The sequence below is a fragment of the Centrocercus urophasianus genome, unplaced genomic scaffold, assembly GCF_019232065.1.
Source record: "Centrocercus urophasianus isolate 14NV4802_14NV808 unplaced genomic scaffold, USGS_Curo_1.0 seq_20, whole genome shotgun sequence".
Lineage (NCBI taxonomy): Eukaryota > Metazoa > Chordata > Aves > Galliformes > Phasianidae > Centrocercus > Centrocercus urophasianus.
The window spans coordinates 360,238-380,065 of NW_024884756.1; the positions used below are offsets into that span (position 1 = coordinate 360,238).

General features: G+C 39.3%; 1 protein-coding gene across 3 annotated transcripts in view; it reads left to right on the plus strand.

The window, feature by feature from the left end:
• Window positions 1-19,828, plus strand: part of DIP2A (disco interacting protein 2 homolog A) — a 103,045-nt gene that overhangs the window by 62,546 nt on the left and 20,671 nt on the right. For 2 of the 3 annotated variants that reach the window (XM_042821970.1, XM_042821971.1), the window contains exons 7-23: window positions 536-655; window positions 1,996-2,193; window positions 2,670-2,761; window positions 2,991-3,101; window positions 3,863-3,986; window positions 4,317-4,426; window positions 4,839-4,941; window positions 6,075-6,139; window positions 6,452-6,545; window positions 6,983-7,102; window positions 8,521-8,635; window positions 8,934-9,073; window positions 15,667-15,803; window positions 16,810-16,890; window positions 16,997-17,124; window positions 18,099-18,213; window positions 19,350-19,551. In XM_042821970.1, coding sequence (XP_042677904.1) covers window positions 536-655; window positions 1,996-2,193; window positions 2,670-2,761; window positions 2,991-3,101; window positions 3,863-3,986; window positions 4,317-4,426; window positions 4,839-4,941; window positions 6,075-6,139; window positions 6,452-6,545; window positions 6,983-7,102; window positions 8,521-8,635; window positions 8,934-9,073; window positions 15,667-15,803; window positions 16,810-16,890; window positions 16,997-17,124; window positions 18,099-18,213; window positions 19,350-19,551 — 2,055 coding nt within the window. Of the gene's footprint in view, window positions 1-535; window positions 656-1,995; window positions 2,194-2,669; window positions 2,762-2,990; window positions 3,102-3,862; window positions 3,987-4,316; window positions 4,427-4,838; window positions 4,942-6,074; window positions 6,140-6,451; window positions 6,546-6,982; window positions 7,103-8,520; window positions 8,636-8,933; window positions 9,074-15,666; window positions 15,804-16,809; window positions 16,891-16,996; window positions 17,125-18,098; window positions 18,214-19,119; window positions 19,208-19,349; window positions 19,552-19,828 lie in introns of those variants that run through there. The other variant, XR_006169420.1, reaches the window with a different exon arrangement.

Genomic DNA, 19,828 nt, shown 5'->3' on the forward strand with positions numbered 1-19,828 from the left:
CTTCAGGCCACATCTCCCTGCTGCACTGTGGGCTCTTCCACAGGCTGCCCACGGAGGTCTGATCTGTGCCTGCAGTACCTCCTGCCCTCTCTCTGCACTGATCTGTGTGGCTGCAGGACTGCTTCTCTCATTTCTCACCGTTCTCTCCCAGCTGCTGTTACACAGCATTTTTCCCCTTTCTTAAATCTGCTGCCAGAGACACAGCCAACATCACTCATGGCTCAGCTCTGGCCCGCAGTGGGTCCCTTTTGGACTGGTGGGAACCATCTTTGGTCTGACACATGGCAATGCTAGGATCTGTTTACAGAGACCATCCTTCTGCTGCAGCCCTCCATTATGAAAACCTTGCACTGTAATCCATATGTGAAACTGATATTGTTTAAAGCTTTTTTTACCCAAACAAGCTATGCATTTTGAATGACTCTTCAACCTGAAATCTGTGCTGAGCTTGGAATAATGTTGTCAGCAATGTGGAAACATGTGTTTTGTATGTTTATTAATACATGTTAAATAATGCATCCTTTCTGTTTGGCAGGTGTCCCAGTGAATAGCAGAGTGTCCTCTAAAATCCAGCAGCTTCTAAATACCTTGAAAAGACCAAAGCGCCCACCTTTGAAAGAGTTTTTTGTTGATGATTTTGAAGAACTACTAGAAGGTTAATTTTCTTTTAAATACAATTTTCACTCTTTGTGTAAGCAATTCAGGAAAGAACTGATATGGCTTAGCAAGTGTTGTTTTCTTTTTTTCTTCCTGAAGAGAAACAATAATCATGATAGAACTGCAGTAACATATGACCATTCTGTCCACAGTGTAAAAGTGAAGCATAATATTCCAACTCAGCCCTCCTGCTATGTGTTCTTATACTCGACATTCCTCACTTGCTTTGGAAAATCTGATTCAGCCCAGTTTGGCTCAGTGTGATGACCATTGTTTACCTGCAGGCAGCTTATTTTCTATGCACAACCCCCACATCCTGTTCTGAAAAGATGTCTTTTAGCTGATCAGTGTCCAAGTCTACTTAAATGAGAAGGGTTGCTTACTTTTAACTGGAATTCATTAGGTTAACGTTGTCTGCATGTATGCTAATATCTTCTGATTGGAATATAGAATATTTCATGATTTTACAGATTAAGAGAAATTGAATACTTAGACTGTGCAGTGTTATGTATCTACTGCATAAAACTATAGTGCTTCTATATACTCTGCAGATATTGCTTAATTGCTGATTCATTTTCTGATTTGCATGTATGTGTCCAGGCAGAAAGTAAAGCATTTTGAAGAACAAAACTGGCCTTCTTTAAAACCTGCAGCATCGGTTAATCTTGGAGAATAGATTTTTTTCCATTCATACTCTTCAAGAGTAAATGAAAATTCTGTTCTCAGTGCTGTATCTTCAGCAGTTGCTGCTAGATTCCTTGTAGTGTTTATTTGATGCTCTAAAATGTGAAGTGTTTGCTGTTCTATTCTTTCTGTGGAGATTTTTCAGGCAAACTTACGTTGAAGTGTATAAAATCAACCAAGATACTCTGTAATACCAGGAGCGTTTCAGCTGATTTGTATTATTAGGTTACAGAGCCATATAGTCATTCTTCATCACCTGTTGAAAATTTGGTGCAGTGAAAGTACATCCAATTGGTGCTGGAGCCATTCTTTCTGATAATGCTTCTTGGTTTGGTGTAGGCTTTCATTCAAATAGATGTGCAGAACAAACAGCAGAAAATAATGTCTCACAGGAGGGAAAAAAGAGTGAACACAGGATTGAAGTTCTGTTCCTGTGGCCATCTTTTTTAAGCAGTGTGGAATCAGAACTACAAGTTGATTATTTTTTAAGAAGCCAACAGACGATTAAGTTAGCATCATCATAAAGCAGGGGAGAAGCACTAGCATTGAGAAGCTGTGAGTAAGGATGAGTATGGTTTGTAGAACAGTCTTAAGTGTAATTTGCACATTTGATGAAGACCCACATTCACCCACTTTACTGTTTTCTGATTTTAGTGCAACAGCCTGACCCAAATCAACCGAAGCCTGAAGGAAACCAGATGAATGTACTTAAAGGTGAACCTGTCGGTGTGGTGACCAACTGGCCACCTTCTCTGCTGGCAGCCTTGCAACGCTGGGGAACTACCCAGCCAAAAGCCCCTTGTCTGACTGCATTGGATACAACTGGGAAAGCTGTCTATACACTTACCTATGGTAGGTATTGATGGCAACTGGAAGAAAGAAGCAGATGTTCATTGTTGAACAAATGGTTGGCTTTATTTTTTTTTAATCACTGTTCTTATTTTTGAAAGGTACATATTAAAGAATTTCATTTATTTATTTGTTTTTACTATTTCCAATAAGTAGTTAGATTTTTGTCTTTTAATTTAAAAGCTTGGATAACTTCTTTGTTCTGTGTTATGGAAAGCTGTAAAGCACCAAACTGGCTTTTCACAGTGTTGCATAATATGGCATTTATTCCTAACCTCTGTTTATTAAATTTTAGTTAAATTTCTGTGCAGATTAGGGTTTTCTTTTTAGGCCAAGCAGTTTGATTCTCCCCAGTATTTGCTAATGTAACTGCTAATTCTGTTCTAATACAACCAGCTTGCTTGTATATAGATATTGTCAACTGCTGGCTGAATTTTGCACTTTAAGCCTCTATTTTTTTATTTCTTCCTCATCTTTAGGCAAACTGTGGAGTCGGAGCTTGAAGTTAGCATATACCCTACTGAACAAGCTAACCAGTAGGAATGAACCACTGCTAAAGCCTGGAGACCGGGTAGGTTTGTTTGAGGTCATCTGTATGGATAAAATAGAGAGTGAGGAACAGCTTCAGCTTTGTAATACTGTAATTTGTAATATTATGTGTAATCACAGCTCTCACTATTTCTCTTCCAATTTTGTGAACCTGGATAGTGCTGTGACATTTTTGTCCCACAGATTTTAAAAAAGGTGCCACCCAAATGACAACAAAAGGCATTTCATGTCATTCTAATGTATTTTTGTAGGTAGCTCTTGTATTTCCTAATAGTGATCCAGTTATGTTTATGGTGGCGTTTTATGGATGTCTCCTGGCAGAACTTATCCCTGTGCCAATAGAAGTTCCGCTAACAAGAAAGGTAGGCGAATACATCCAAAAAATTCGTAGCCTCATAAATGAATTGGAGAGGGATGGGTGGTACCTGGATCTTACATGGGATCCCTCCAAGCCTGCACTTTTGAAAGCAGTACAATGCATCAGCTGAATGACTCACTCTGCTTCTCCAGAGCCTAGTAGACTGAAGTGCATGTTCTAAGAGATGGGACAAAATTTTGTGAACCTAATAATTTTACTATTTTAGAATGCGTCCTTATAGAAATTGTTCTAATATGTTCTTTTGGAAAAGATCTGTGGGTTTTTTTTCCTCAAAATTCAACACAGAGGTGCAATGTTTTCAGCTCCCAGGCTGAATAGTGGGAACTATTATATAGAATATAATAGAGATAGAATATAGAGATAGATACAATAGAATAGAGGCAAGTAGAACAGGCTCTGCACTTGGGTGCCTCAAGTCTCAGAAACAACATCAAACTGGCTCTGTTTCTTGATGAAACTTATGAACTTCCTACAGGATTGGAGAATTGTGCACAGCCATTCTTCCATTCTTCCGTTCTTCCATTGCTTACCAGACTACTCCCTAATCTGACGTAGTTCACTCTGAGCAAAACTGTATTTTGAACGTAGATTTCAGTGCTATCATGAAAGGTCTTTGCACCTTTCTTTTTCCCTGTGGTATAGATTGGCTTAGTATTTTCAAAACATGGAAAAATTGCAGTAAACTGTGCAATTTGTGAGTAAACTGATTATTTGTGAGTTTGCTATAATATGGTTTCTCTGTAGGATGCTGGCAGCCAACAAATTGGCTTTCTTTTGGGCAGCTGTGGAGTAACGCTCGCTTTAACCACTGATGCTTGTCAGAAAGGCCTTCCTAAAGCTCAAACGGGTGAGGTGGTTACATTCAAAGGTATGTTTTCAAAGTACTCAAATTCTGTTTTAGTATAAGCAATGTACATATTGATTTTTACTGCTAAGCCACCTCATTGAGTCTGCTTGCGAGCTTCTAGTTTACGTATAAAGAATTGCCATTATTGTCAAGAGAGCACTTAGTGCTCCTCCTTCTTCCGTCAGGATTGTGATGCTGCAGCCATAGCTTGATTCATATTGTTATCCTGGAGTACTGGGGAAAGAAAAAAAAAAAAAAAAGATTTTGGTAGTGTAATGACAGTAATTTGTGGTTTTCTGTTTGTTGTTTTTTTTTGTTTGTTTGTTTGTTGTTTTTTTTTTTAATTTGAAGGTTGGCCTCGTCTCATTTGGTTTGTGATTGATGGGAAGCATCTGGCAAAACCAGCTAAGGATTGGCATCCACAATTACGGGATGCCAGTGCTGAGATTGCTTATATTGAGGTGATCCAGTATAATATGCTTAACATATTGTTACACTGTTCCCATTTAAGTCACAATGCATCTTCCTTCTTCGATCTTCTGATGCTACAGAAGAGATGACTGTAATATCTATAATTGTGGAGCAAGAGTTTTTCTCTCAAAATTACTGGGAAAACTGTCATACTGAGTATGACTGAAGACCGGGAATAATTGGCATTTTGGGATCCCTGGGACACTTTGTTTCATTAGGGCAGGGTGTTAGTGTGCTCTCTGAACTTAAGTTGCATCTCTTACATTAGCTGTTTTCTTTAAAAAATGTAAATATCTGCCTCTTCTATTTATCCTTTCAGTCACTACTGTACATTTCTGTATTTGTTGTTTACTTTCTGTATTTGCTGTTAAAGTAATGTGTGTGTGAACTTTCTCTTTTCAGTACAAAACAAGTAAAGAAGGCAGCACAGTGGGCATTACTATATCTCATGCTTCCATGCTGGCACACTGTCACGCATTGACGCAGGCATGTGGGTATTCAGAAGGTAAGTTAGGTATAACTTCAAAATGACACCTACTGCTTTGATTGTTCAGGAAAATTATGTCACAAAATCACATTTCCTGCCATAAAATAACGTCAGGTCTTCTGTGTGAATATCATACAGAATCTGTCGTATGATGCTGTGGAACTGCTGAATGCTTTTTCCAGCTAACATGGTTACATGCAGTTCACTTTTCCTAAAGGTCAGAAATATTTGAGGGTATAGAAGATGCACATTTCCATATGTATGGGTTCATACTCTCCACTACTCTTGGAGCTCTCAGTTGTGCAGGGACTGAATGGATCTGTGGCTGGCTTACTGGAGTATTTTATTAATTGGGAAATAGCTTTGTATGCTCTTGTATTTTTTGAAAGCTAAACAAGAACAACAGGTACTTGAAGAAACATTTATTTTAAATTCAATCATCCTCCATCCTTGATTAGTAGATTTCACTTGATTAGTAAAAGATGTCCTCCTATAATCTGGTTAGATCCTATGCCAAACTTTGATTTATGTTTGGAATCACATAAGTTCACACTTCTCAGAGAAAAGCACTGAAGAAAATTCAGTACAGCTGTGGTAGTATTTCTCACTAATATGATTCTTTCAAATACAGTTGAACCACTTTTAGTTGAAAATTTCTTCAATTGGCATCAAAATCAGAGTTTCAGTATGTAGTTTTTGGACAAAGGTAACAAGCACTCAAAATAGTATTAAACTGAATATCATGTCTCATAGATAAAATTATTACAAAGAATTTAATGGTGATTTAAGGTGATTGTAATAACTAAGGCACTTTCAGGTACTGAGAGACAGCTGAGGTGCTGGAACAGGCTGCCCAGAGGTGTTTAAGGCCAGGTTGGATGGGGCCCTGGACAATCTGATTTAGTACTTGATGTAGTGGCTTGCAAACCTGCCTGTGGCAGAGGGGCTGGAACTTGATGATCCTTGATGTCCTTTCAACTCAAGCCATTGTATGGTATGATTCCATGATAAAGCATCCTATATTATAGCCAAAAAGACATGGCAATATAGTTTTGAGTTGTTAGGTGTGTTGAAAGTTTCATAGTTGTTTGAACAAATATCTTAAATTCATAAATGTTTTCATAAAACTGCTTCCTTTCCTTTGCTTTTAGCGGAAACTCTAACAAATGTGTTGGATTTCAAAAGAGATGCTGGCCTTTGGCATGGAGTATTAACAGTAAGTGTTTGATTGAACGAAAAAAAACCACTGTAACCAGAATCTTCTCTTTGGAGCAGTGCTTCAGAATGAGGTCATAAACCATTCAAGCTGTATTTCACTATTTATGCATTTAAGAATAGAGTATTCCTTTTTCACTAACCAACTGTGCAGATAGTTTGCCTGCTATTGGCTGTACTCATAAGTAACAGTTAGATGTAAGGGATGTGCTGTAGCTCTGGTAGCTCTGATTTTTTTTCTTTATTTTATAAGACATTGATACATTCTGCCTCCCAGACACTTCAAACTTTATTTTTGAATATTTTTTCTCAGAGTGTTATGAACAGAATGCACGTCATCAGTATTCCGTATGCATTAATGAAGGTTAATCCACTTTCCTGGATACAGAAAGTCTGCTCATACAAAGGTAACCTTAAAATACTGTTGCATTAACTGATTTGAGAAAAATCTGTTTGTATGCCTACTGCGTGGCAGGCCACTGGTGTTTAATCTAGCTGATGTCCTTTGCCACTGTTACACATCAGCTTCAGCAAACAGGTACTGCATTATAGTGGTAAAAGTCCTGAAGAATGATTGATGATTGACTTTTCTGTCTTCTTGTGATAGGTCTTTAAAGGCGACTGTATTTACTGTCATGGGACTGGAGTTCATATTAAGTGTTTAGATTCTATCAGCAAGTCCATCTGGAGACATTGAATGTGCACATGTCATTGCAGTAAAATGCCAGTAGATTGTAACTAGTTTTGTAAATGTATATTTTTGTGTAGATACATGATTTTATAATTTCTGTCTTTATTCTGCACACATGCCATAATTGTTATTAATTTTATTCGTTTTTTTCAGCCCGTGTTGCTGTAGTAAAATCACGTGATATGCACTGGTCACTTTTGGCTCAGAGGGATCAGAGAGATGTCAGTCTAAGCTCCTTACGAATGTTAATAGTGGCAGATGGAGCTAATCCATGTGAGTATGGATGTGTTTGCAGAGCTGTCAGTCCAAGGTGAACTGAAAACACACGTAAGTTATGAAAGTCTGGCCCTGTGCTACTGGAGCTCAGCAGTTAATCTTCAACAAAAGAGACAGCAGCAGCCTTTCTTTTTCTAAGGATAGTTTCAATAGGAAACATTTCATTACTTATTATATAAACAATTTTTGGCAACGTTGTTTTTTGGAAGTCTGTTTAAAGTAAATCATAATGCCAGTTTCAAAGTAGATGCCCATCTAGTGCAGTAGATAAAATGTATGAGTTTGAAATGTCACTGATTTCTGTACATTATCATGGAGTTCATCTCAATCATGCAAGGACATAAAAATTGAAGCAGTCACAGCCTTAACTCAAAGGAGTAATACATGTTATTAACTAGAGTAATTGGTAGAGCCTTACCTTTTCCTGTAAATGATATGGTGGTGATGGACAACAAATCGAGATAAAAAGCAGCCAGGAGAGTTTGTTGGTTGTTTTTTTTTTTATCCTGCAACTGGCAAGGACGTAAGGATATAACTTTGGGGCTTAGTTTTGCTTGTACATCAGAAAATCAATGGTATTTCAGGTTTGCTGGAGGTTAGTTACATGATGAAAGGACAGCACACGCCTTGGCAGAATATGAAAACTTGAACAGGTCTTGCTAGGATGATTATTGTTGTAGGCAGCTTTTCAGTAGTGATGCTTAGAAGGCATTACACAGTTAATTCTGTAGTAAAATGCATATTATTTGTATGCTGGTGGAGTCATTGCCTTTTCATTGCTGTTTGCACATCTTAGTTGTATATATCTCTGTAAATGACTTTTTCATCAGTATTGTACTGTTACATGAATTTATATGAAATTACCCTATACCCAGGATGTAGCATGATCAGTGAAGTTGCCTTGTTTTATGTACCATGATTGCAGATCTGTAAAACACAAAGCTGTAGGACATACAGTATCCCTGTACATTTTGAGCTGCATGCTTATGGCGAGGTAGAGTTCTAAACAGAAGTGAGGATCTGTCAGAAGCATTTGATTTTATTTTTAAATGCTGTGGTCTCAGTAAGAAACACTCATGTAAGAACTGTAGAAACTGTCAGGTACAGCTACCCATACTGATAAAATTATCACTGTATCACTGGAGGACTTTCAGTGATGGTAAGGGACTCTACCAGAGAAAGAGTATGCAATTGGGAATTTCATTCTGTGAATTAGTTGTTAGCCATTATTTTGTTCTTCAGATCTACAATCTAATAGTAGGGAAGGATGTCCTTTAGTTTGAAAGTATGTAGTGCAAGAATGCATTCATGTTTGTACAGGTGAGGTTAGAGTAAGCTAACAGACTGGAACTCTGTTGGAACTCTGCAGATCAAACTTTCCTGCACTTGGCAAAATGTTGTTACTGTGTTTTCAGGGTCAATATCTTCATGTGATGCCTTCCTGAATGTATTTCAGTCCAGAGGTTTGAGACCTGAGGTAATCTGCCCCTGTGCCAGTTCCTCAGAGGCGCTCACTGTTGCTATTCGCAGGTAATGTTTTTTTTCCTGAGAAGTTGACTGAAAAAAAATTCTTGACAATTGAAATATATGCACTGCTAAGATGACAGTTAGAAAAGACAACTACTCACAGAAAGATACTCAAAGACCCAGATAAGTCTGAGGCTTGCAGGTATCTCATGCGTACCAGTCTTGAAGTCTTGTTTGTTAAAGATGAGATGTCATTCTTTTGTTTAACCTTAATAGACTTGACAGAATTGCACAGTGCTTTTGATGGACCTAATGTCATTGGTCTGTTGATTCACAAGTGATTTGACTTACTGTTTTTCAGACCTCCAGAACTGGGTGGGCCTCCTCCAGGGAAAGCAGTTTTATCTATGAATTGTCTGAGTTACGGTGTGATAAGAGTGGATACAGAAGAGAAGTTGTCTGTTTTAACTGTACAAGATGTTGGTCAGATTATGCCAGGAGGTAGGAGAACTTTTAATATACATTTAAGCATAATCCATGTAACTTTACTATTGTACCTGTGCTGTTGCAGTAAATAGAACTGGCAAATGAGAAGTATCTTCAAGGTAGTGTGACTCAGATTTTGACACTTTACCTAAAAACTTTAGTAGCAAGTGCTGTCTCACCTAGGGACATTCATAAATGTTCACAGGAGAGATTAACTGATGGTAAATTTGAGTCATCATAGATTGTGGACTGTGCAGGTGCTTCATGGCTGGTTTTTACAGTTGTGGTTTTGTTCATTTGTCAGTGTTAGTGCTGACAGATGTACAGATATGCAGCAGGAAAAAAAACGAACTCTTAAAGCTTACTAGGAGCTGTGCTGTTTTATCCAGATGATGTGTCTGATTGATAGTCTATGCATTCATACAGAGCCACGAGCCACTCTGAGCTGTGACGGTACATTTTCTTCAGCAGCATCTGCAGCAGATTTCTGAGCCTGTTTTCTGTGCCATGGCAGCATGTGTATGTTGTCCACGATAGTGGCAGTGCTCCTCTCAGCCTGCATAGTGTGACTCAGAGCAAAGCCTGGATGAGATTGCTGGCTTGTTGGCAACAGTTGACTATTTTCGTAGGCTTTGCTTTTATTGCTGCTTTTTTAATTTTATCATTAGCTCTCCAGCATTCCAAGACCTGTCTGTGTCCTGTTGTGGCCTTACCCGCCTTAAAGTGTTTATTTATGGCCTCGGCACCTCGGTTGGTTAGCATTGATGCTTTTCATCTTTGAAACTGGTACTAAGTGTGCAACCTGCAGCCAGCTCTCATTTTGAATTGCTACAGAGTCTTTGTGAGGAACATGTTTTATGTAGTGCATAGTATGCAGGAAACTCCCAACAATTTCTTGAAAATTCAGGAAGTGGCAATTTTGGAGTTTCTTCTCAGTAACAGTGTGACACTGAAACTCTGCCTTAAAAATCAGCATGCTTAGGTGTCTCTTTGAAGTGTATTTACACCAATGCATGGGGAATAAACACGGTGAGGTAGATGTGTGCAGCTGCAAAACTACAGTCGTGTTGGGATCACGGAGACATGGTGGGATAGCTCTCCTGGCTGGAGCATTGCAGTGGAAGGATATAGGCTCTTTAAGAAGGGAAGGTGGGGAACATGATGAGGAAGAGTTTCCCTTTATGTGTGAGAACAGGTGGAGTGTCTGGGCATAGATGAAGACCTGTCTGAGGGCTTGTAAGTAAGGACTAAAGATCAGACTGGTATAGATGACACTGTAGTGGGTGTCTGCTGTAGGACACCCTACCAGGAACAAAAAGTGAATGAGGCCTTCTACCAACAGCTAGAAGCATCCTCACATTTGTGGGCCCTGCCCCTCATGGGGAGCTTCAGACACCCGAGTGTCTGCTGGAGGGAAAACACAGCAGGGCATAGGCAGACCAGGTTGCTCTTGAAGTGCAGGAGTATCAGCTTCCTGACCTAAGTAATAGAGGATACACTGAGGAAAGATGCTCTGCTAGACCTTATACTCACAGAAGTGGAGATCATTGAGGATGTGAAGATTGAAGGCTGCCAGGGTCATGTGGTAGTCAAATTTGGGATCATGAGAGGAAGGAGCAGGGCAAAAGTAAGATCACGATGCAGGGCTTCAGAAGAGCAGACTTCAGGCTCTTCATGGATTGGCTTGAAAAGAGTCCCATGGGATAATACTGTGGAGAGGAGAAAGGCCCAAGAAAGCTTATTAATATTCTGAGAGCTCCACCTCTAAGCTCTTCTGTTTTAAAATGTCATTTGCAGACCGTGGCTGCAGTAGTGACAGTACTAAGACAGTACTGACAGTTACGTGACAGTAGTAAGAAAAATTGAGTAACTTACCTGATGTAAGGGGAAGTTGGAGTTCAATGTGTATCTATCTAGTGCCTCGAAGTTATTAGCTATTATTAGTAATAATAGTAATTAATAGTAATTAATAAAATTAGTAATTAATAGTAATTAGCTATTGCTATTTTGAAACATAGCAGTAAGTGGCAAAACCACTTATAGGTTAAGCCAAAGTTGAGCATCTTAATTCATTAAGTGTTTTAAAAATCTCATCAGCATCCAGCTATTAGTAACTGAGGCAGATTAGCTTCAATTTGGCAAAATGATAAAAATGTCATGTCTGGAATTATTTTTTAGCAGAAATATCTCTGTTCTTTTCCAAAGACAGAACGTGTGCAACAGAGTGATTTCTAGATGATGATTCAAGGATTTTGTTCCCTGTGACTCAGAGGAAAAAAAAAAAAAAAAGAAAAATAAAAAAAGAAGAAAACTTCAAGAGTAGGAAAAAAGTAATAATGTGGGCAAAATTTGTGCCAAATGAAAAGAAATTGTTGATTTCAAGATTAATGGCTTATTTTCAAACGAGTCTGCATGTATATTCTAATATTGGATATATTTGTGACTTGCCTTGTACGATTTACACTTTTTCCTACGTAGTAGTCGTGGAGGATGGATATACTCTGATCCTTCTTGCTTGGTGTTTGGCATACAGGAGAGAACATACCACCATTTCTTGTCCTGTCAGTTGTCTTGAATTACTCGGCTGACTGATGACTCTTGGTCTTTCCCTGTTCTTTTCACTTTCTTTAGATTGCAGTACTTTTAACACAGACCTAATCTGTGTCATGTGCCATCCCTGAAGGTAGTGCTCCCTCTTCTGACCCATGTCAAACACTTCGGTAAGGTCTTGAAAACTCGTACATGCTCTGGTCATTCAAGTGTCTTACAACATAGGGGCTCACATTCCTGAATTTCATTTGGTCAGCTGAAGGTTGGAATAGATGATCTCTGAGATCCCTTCCAACCCGGGCTTTCTCTATGATTTTTAAGAAAGGAGACAAGAAGACCCTTGAAGGTCCCAGGTGGACTTCATTCAGAAACGAGCTGTTTAAAAGGTAATGGATATAAAGAATCCATTTCTGTCTCCTTTTCTTCAGACTTGCTACTTGTTCTGAAACACTGAAGGTCCATTTACTTTCAGGATCTCAATTAGCAATTAGGATGGAGCCCTTAGCACCAGCATAATGCCTTATGTCACGCCTGTTTAACCCATAAACCATTCTTGATGCCATGTTGCCTTGGCTCTTCACTTTCATTATCAACTATGACTGCCAGTAGCAAGAGCCACCACAGAAGCCAGCATCCGTGAAGAATATTCCCATGAAAGACAGCATGGGAATTCATAAAATAGAACCTAGTATGCATTTCGATGGAAGCTTCTCTAGTTCCTGTGAGTGATTATGTTTTTTCTCATCTGTTGATAAGCTGGGGCTGTTTTGCATGCTTTTCTGTCTGGGAGCCAATCCTGCTAAGAAGCAATGTTTGGTTCATAAAGGCCTTTAATTCTTTTCTTTTTTTTCTTTTTTTCAAATTGGACTGGTAAGGATGGTAGTCCTTACTTACTTACTCCTACTTCCCCCTCGGATGGAATGTAATTGTCGTGTAACCTATCATCCTGGAAGATTGTTATACCTTATGCTAGGATATGGATGCTCGAAGGGACTTAACCACATTCAGTTTTGCCTCTCTGCTGCTTCCTGACTCTGTTTCCATCCTTCTCTTTCTGACTTTGACAATAGAATAACCCTCTCCAATCCAGAAGATCTATATTCCTGTATCTCCTAATCCTATAAAATCTGATTCACAGAAAAAGTGCAGCACTTACTCTCTTACACTCAAGTAGAAAAGTGTAGGTTTGAGCCAGATCTTTAGCTTCTGTAAGACAAATGGGAATGCATACTTCATCTTCAGTTTGTGGACCTCTCTGTCTCTGAAAGCATGTTTCCAGATGCTGGCTGATGCCTCTTCACTGCAGAGGAAGTTAGTTCCTTTATCTCATTGCCTAATCTGTGAAAGGATTTGTTAGAAGACAACTCTGTGATGCTTTTAATTACATCCTGAGGTTGAGAAGTACCTTAATCTATCTTAGTTCTCGGATTTTATTGCAGCAGTCAGTTCTGTGTTCTGTTTGGCTTCAGTCTGCCACATTAGATGCACTAGATGGTCTCCTACTGCAGAGTCACTTCTGAAATTCTGCAGCAACAGGTATGCTTCTGACAAGATGTTCTCTTCTAATTTAAGTGTTGTGCTCCTGGTGCTTGTGTGACCACCTTTACAGTGTAGATTCTCGTTCATCCTAGTCTATGAATGCTCTTGCTTTATGCCTAATACCCTTCATAGAAGAATGGGGAATCAGATCACTCTATTGAGCAGCCTCATATGCTGTTTTCTTTGAGGGTTTGGTTTTAATAGACTCCCTGCAAGTATCTTCTACAGTGGTGGTAGAGGTGTTTTTATCCTAACCTTTTGGTCTTTCTTCTGAGCCTTTCTGCTTCTAGAGAAGCTGCAGTGCTAGGAGGGCCTCCTTTTTATTCTCATGGACCCAGGCCTTCCAGGAAGACTTGCTCCCTACAAGAAAATCTTGGAATTCCACTATTGGCATACAGTAACAACTGCAGAAGGATCTGCTATGAAGCCATGAAAGTGAAAGGAGAGCACTCTCTAACAAGCATCAGGCAACTTTGGTAGCTACAGATTTCTGTGCTAGCCAACTGCTGTTGCACACCTGTGATGTTCTTCTCACATTCATGTGGTGCTGTCCTTGAAATACTCGAAGCTGAATCTAGTCTTCGGTAGGGCACTGGTGCGGACATTTGTTTGCGCAATAGAATTCTCATCCTCTGCTAGAAATCTTGTGGCAGGGCTGACTACTAAAAGTCATCATCTGTAAGAATGTACATGTGGACTCATTTGGAGAAAGAAAATTTTCCTACCCAGTAATCATTATTCTTCATGATGTGTAGTCCACATGTACATTCCTGTCCCATCTGCCTTTCCCTTCTCTCTAATTCTTTTTCAGATGCGATGCTGTTGAGAGCCTGAAATGGTGGTAGATGCATTCTCTTGTATATCACACATGAAGCAGGAAAAGAAGGAGAAGCAAGATTACAGGCTCCACAGATACTGCAAAAGGAAAACCTTGCAGTAACACATGGCAGGGCAGAACTATGCCTGCTGTTAGAATGTATGTGTAGACTACCTATGTCATGCATTGGTTACTGGTGAGTATTTTTTTTGACTTGATGAGGGTGATAGGATTATCCTTGGGCTTCGTGAATGGAGCACCATTGCAAACTGCAGGATAATCCACTGTTTTTTCATGTTTGTGAACGAGCTGAGGGTTTGCAGCATTGCCTACAAGCTGTCACTGTCCCCAGCTAATTATACTTCCATATGCATTGTTATTTAAGCATTACATACAGAGTTCTAAGATTGTCAAACTGTTTCCGCTGGTAAGAAAGAATCTGTTTAAATTTGTCTTTTCTAACGTTTCTCCTCCTAAATTGGGCTTTTCTACATGAGTAATAATGAACTGCTAGCTCATACTGTGTAATTTAATTATAGCCTTCTAGTTCACATCAGTTTTCAGCAACTAAAACCGTTGGTTCTATTTTGGACTTGGACTTGTGCTAGACAGGGAGTATAGGTCTCCTTATTTGGCCAAGAAAGGTTAGCATGTCAGCATCCCAAACTGTTAATAAATGTTTGGTGTTCCGATAGGTAGTCTAGAGGTTGATTTATTCGTAGGGTGATTTATTGTCTTTCCTACTCAGACATAAGTTGTTGCCAGCAGAATACAAGCAGAGTTCTCGGTCAATACCTGCAGCAAAACTGGCTGTATCACGTATTGGTTTCAGATGAAATGTGCCACATCCCATTTGTGATTTCTCTTGGTAATAGTTGAACTGTAGAAAAGTGAGAGCTGTCTGTGTTATCAATTAAGACTGGCTATCTTTCACAATGGCTGTTGTTGGCTAAAATAATTCAAGTGGTCTTGATAGAAATGAACAAACTAAATAAATTTCAGAAAATTAACTAAAGACATTATCAAATAGCCTTTTTGATTTATTTTTAATCTGGTAAATGCTAAGCTAAACTTCCTTGTTCCAGTATGCCTTCTCTCTTTCCTTTTTCCTTTCCCTTTGGGGATGGGAAAAGATGACTCCGGAGTCGGTAAGCAAGGAGTCTGCTTAGCCAGAGAAGCCTCTGAAGACTGTTTCAGGAGGCAGATATAACCAATGGCCAGAGCAAAGATCAATGTAGTACTTGATTTGATTTTCTGTCCATTTCTAGTGTGTTTCTCACATAACTTAAGGGGTGATACTATGAATACCAGAATGTGCAATAATAACTCAAAGGGAATGGTATGTCTGTAATTAGTATCTTTTCATCTTTCATCTTAAAACTCATGTTGGCTTTCATTTGATCAAGGCATCAGCCTTCATGCTGAAAGCCAATTGCTACTGTTCTGTTGCAGCTTAAATATAGGCTGCGAAATACTGTGGTAATAATACGAAGTGTTTGCAAATTTGTACCTTTCATACCTTTCAGAGCACGTTAGTCTGGCTGTCAGAAAGATAGAGCTCTCTTTCATGCTGTGTTTATTGCTGTAACTGATAGGTAATTGGTACTAAAATCTTTGCCTGCCTAACAGTAGCCATGTAATTTCTGTATCAGTTGCTGAAATGTAGGAATGCTACGATTCTGCTTTCTTCTTTTCTCCTTAGCTAAGGTCTGTGTTGTGAAGGTGGATGGGACTCCTTACCTGTGTAAAGCCGATGAAGTTGGAGAAATATGTGTGAATTCAGGCACAACTGGAATGGCTTACTTTGGCCTCCTTGGAATCACCAAAAACGTGTTTGAGGTTTGTCTTTTTCCTATGCAGTGTTGTACCCCCAGTATTTCTTCTTGCAAACAAACTTTTGTTTCCGATACTTTTAATTTTGTTCTTTATTACTTACTTTCATTCTTCATGTCAGAACGTGTCAGCTGTCTCTATATTCTGCAGTCCCATATTCTGTCAGTGATGGCATTTCATTTCATCTTAGTCTTACGTAATGTTACTTGTAGACAGTAGACAAAGACCTGTAGACAATTTAGTGGCACACAGTTGGAACACAGAGTTAGAAATTAGCTTAATATTTGTGATCTTCATACAATCAATATGCAGTTATAAATTAGTTAGAGAAGCTTCTCTTGTTTATTGCAAATGGTATGTCATTCTTCAAAGTGAACTCTGGTGTTTGTTTGCTGTCGTGTTTAGAATGGCAAGAGTCTGGATATGTGAAATTTTGTTCCTAGCCATATGAAAGAAGAGATAAGAAGGATATAAGTCATAATCCTTATAGTTTGTCAAACGAAAGCAAAAGCGTTCTGTCTGCCTAGATTTTTCCTCGCAATGTTATCCCAACTTCAAGTTTCCCTTTCCTAGCAAGAAAGGAGAGGAAGTTCTTTAGGAGTCATGCTTGCCAGTAGAATTTCAGTGGGCAGCAGTTTGGAGACGTGGCTAAAGCGTGGAATTCTAAACGAGATGAGAGAAATGCTGGCCTTAATCTTCATTTTCAAGAAAGCTCTTCCTGTCTGTTCGCCAATGTTAGCATGCTACACACCTTATCTGTCAGCACTGTCTTTAACTAGTGACAACACCAGCGAGAATCGTGATGTAATGGAGGTATGAAGGGAAAAAAAAGCAAGGAAATTCTGGGTTAGATGAACTGACATATTCTTCATTATTTAAAAAGCTGTTCATATTTCACATGGTAGTAAATGCTGTCATCAGGTAGCTTTTCAGCTGAGCATAGAGCTGAAGTGAAACAGAGGCAGAAAGCATTTTAACTGAGTGTCTGAATATTTATTCTGTGTTTTTTCAGGCTATTCCAGTGACAGCCACTGGTGTGCCTGTTTCAGATCAGCCCTTTACAAGAACGGGACTTCTTGGCTTCGTGGGTCCCGTAAGTGTGAATGAGTAATCTTGGCCTCGTCCTGACACCCTGCTCTGAGTGATGGAGGAGTCAGGAGGTTATTTCTCCTCTCTTTCTGATCTTGTCTTCTTTTCAGGACTATCTGGTGTTTGTGGTAGGAAAATTGGATGGCCTAATAACAGTTAGTGGTCGCAGACATAATGCAGATGACGTGGTAGCCACAGCACTGGCAGTAGAACCAATGAAATTTGTCTACCGGGGAAGGTGAGTATATTGGAAACTTCAAAGCACTGATTGAACAGTGTTCCTTTTGTTCACCCTCAAACAGTGATGAAGCAATATGGTCTATATGGGAATTCTGCTTGTTGTTTTTTGCACCTGTACTGTGCAGGAAAGGTGACACGAGGTTGTAATATGCCAAATAAGGACTTGACTGTCCCTGCTAATTTAAGTCCCTGCTATTTAAAACTTCTTTTAAAACTTCTCTTGAGAAAGTCAATTTAATCTTGACAGAGAATATAAAATACATCTCCCCTTTGTCCCCCTGAGCACTCTCATGCAGAGCGGCCTAGATAAGACCTTTGCAGCAAGTTCTAAAGAACAAAGTAGAAATGTTGAGGCAGCTCAGGGACTTTCAAAGAGTGTGTGTGCTGTATCACTAGCCTGTCTGCTCTTCATTATGTTCAGGTATTTTTCCTCTGCAGCAGTGGTGATGATGTAGAACTGTTACTGACTGTTACAAAGTCAAGCTTTCTTAGTTTTCACATTGCTACTTTAATTCACTTATCATAAAAATAATGGCAGTACTTAGTTAAGACATGATTAATATTCTTTCCGAGAAGCTGCAGGCCTAAAACTAATTCACAGAGGGGACTAAGTATTTTCAGTGCATATATGCTAATTTAGCACAGTTGTTGCCTGTCAGGAGAAATAAAATATGTAGAAGCAAAATGTGAACATGATGGAGTTAAATAGGCAGGAGCTGCAGAAACCCTCCATGCATGGAATCTGCCTGGGTTAAACACATTGGTGACTGCATATTCTCTTAACCCTCCAGCATAAACAAATGGCAGAATTGAACCTGCATTTGTTCTGAATTTGTGATGATGTGGCATGAATGATGCTTGTACGTCTTGAAGCACTGCTACTGAAGATTACAATCATTTCCATGTTATAATAAGCCATGCTGTGTTCGTCATATGTTGCATCTCATCATTCTCCTGTCCTTTGCATTACAGGATAGCAGTTTTTTCTGTGACGGTTTTGCATGATGATCGAATAGTGCTTGTGGCTGAGCAGCGCCCTGATGCGTCAGAGGAGGACAGTTTTCAGTGGATGAGCAGGGTTCTACAGGTAGTCAGATCTGTCCTTTCTCTCTTTCCAGGTGAATAAGGCTAATGTAAGAGATGAGAATCTTAAAGCATCTGTTTTCCTTAAGAAAAATCTTTCAATGTAACAGGAGTTAATGATAAGCTGACTGCTGAGTGTATTTCAGAGCTGACAATTAACAAAAAAATTGTAAAAATATTTCCTTTCAGAAAGTTTTTGAACTTAATGTTAGTACAGTGATAGTTTCTGTGTGTTTTAATTCTGCATATATCTACCAGTTTCATACTGACTAGGAGAGTTAAGTCTGACAGTGTTTAAGGGTCTTTAGGGTTGAGTATCAAAACAGATGCTAAAATCTAAGTCATTAACATCGTTATTCTAGATCACCAGTGGTAAGCATTGAATCCTTTTTGCCTTGCTTGCTGTATTGTGCTCCTCTGATGGGGCAGAAGAGAGGAGAATTCTCATAGTTGCATTTAAGGATTTGGGAATGAATTGAGCAGTCATAGGGAAGTAACAAGTGAGAGAGCGCAGGTATGGAAGAAGACTGTTAAGAGAAGAAATGATGGGATGACCAGAGAGAAAAACTTAAGGGAAGAGACTTCATAAGTGTTAGACAGTAATTATGGTTTCTGTCCGCTTTTGTAATTTTTTAAAAAAAAGTTTTGTAATTTTTTAAGGGAATACCTGGTAAGAAGCTGCTTTTCTCACGAGAATATATTCCTGCTTTTAGAAGCGTCTTAGCTAAAATAGAGAATCGAGTTTTAGGCAGCAGGATGCTTTCCTTCCTGTTTTTGTGCTTCTGTGTCCTACTGTGCTTCTGTGATTGTGCCATACGTGCTAAATTTGCTGTGATATAGTTTTGGCTTTTTAAAATCTCTGCACTTTTTTGCCCACTTTTAAGAGACTTTCCTAATCCCTGATGTGCAGGTGGCATCCCCTTGATAGAGTGCACAAGCCAAAGTCCTGGGTCTGCTCCTGCTCCCATTGAAGTCATGGCACAACTTCTATGAGTTCAGTGAGTGCAGAATTGGACCCTTTATTTGCAAATTGTGGTGCAAGTAAAAATTTTAATGTTATTAAGTGACTTGAATTCAAATTCTTGCTTTAGCTACATCCCAGCTGATAATGTGCAATGTATTTTCTTCTTCTCTATCAAGGCAATTGATAGCATTCACCAAGTGGGCGTCTACTGTCTTGCCTTGGTGCCAGCCAACACTTTGCCAAAAGCACCACTTGGAGGAATTCATATTTCAGAAACCAAGCAGCGCTTTTTAGAGGGTGCATTGCACCCTTGTAATGTCTTAATGTGCCCACATACTTGTGTTACTAACCTGCCTAAGCCTCGACAGAAACAACCAGGTGAGTAAACCAGAACGTCTGTTGTCTGCATGTCTCCTTTTGACAGCACATGTAGAGGATGCCCCAGTGGCAGTGTGACAGCTCAGGGCCTTGCCTAATGGATGGCTTAAGATGCCTCAGTTAGCAGAACTAGTGGTTTTGTCAGAGCACCCTGTGCTCAGTGAGGACATTATGGTCTGCCTTTAATCCCATGTGAATGCAGGGACAGCCTCCGTGTACCAATTTCATGCTTCCATAGCTATACTGTAAATTGTCCCTATGGTGGCCAGCTTGCAAC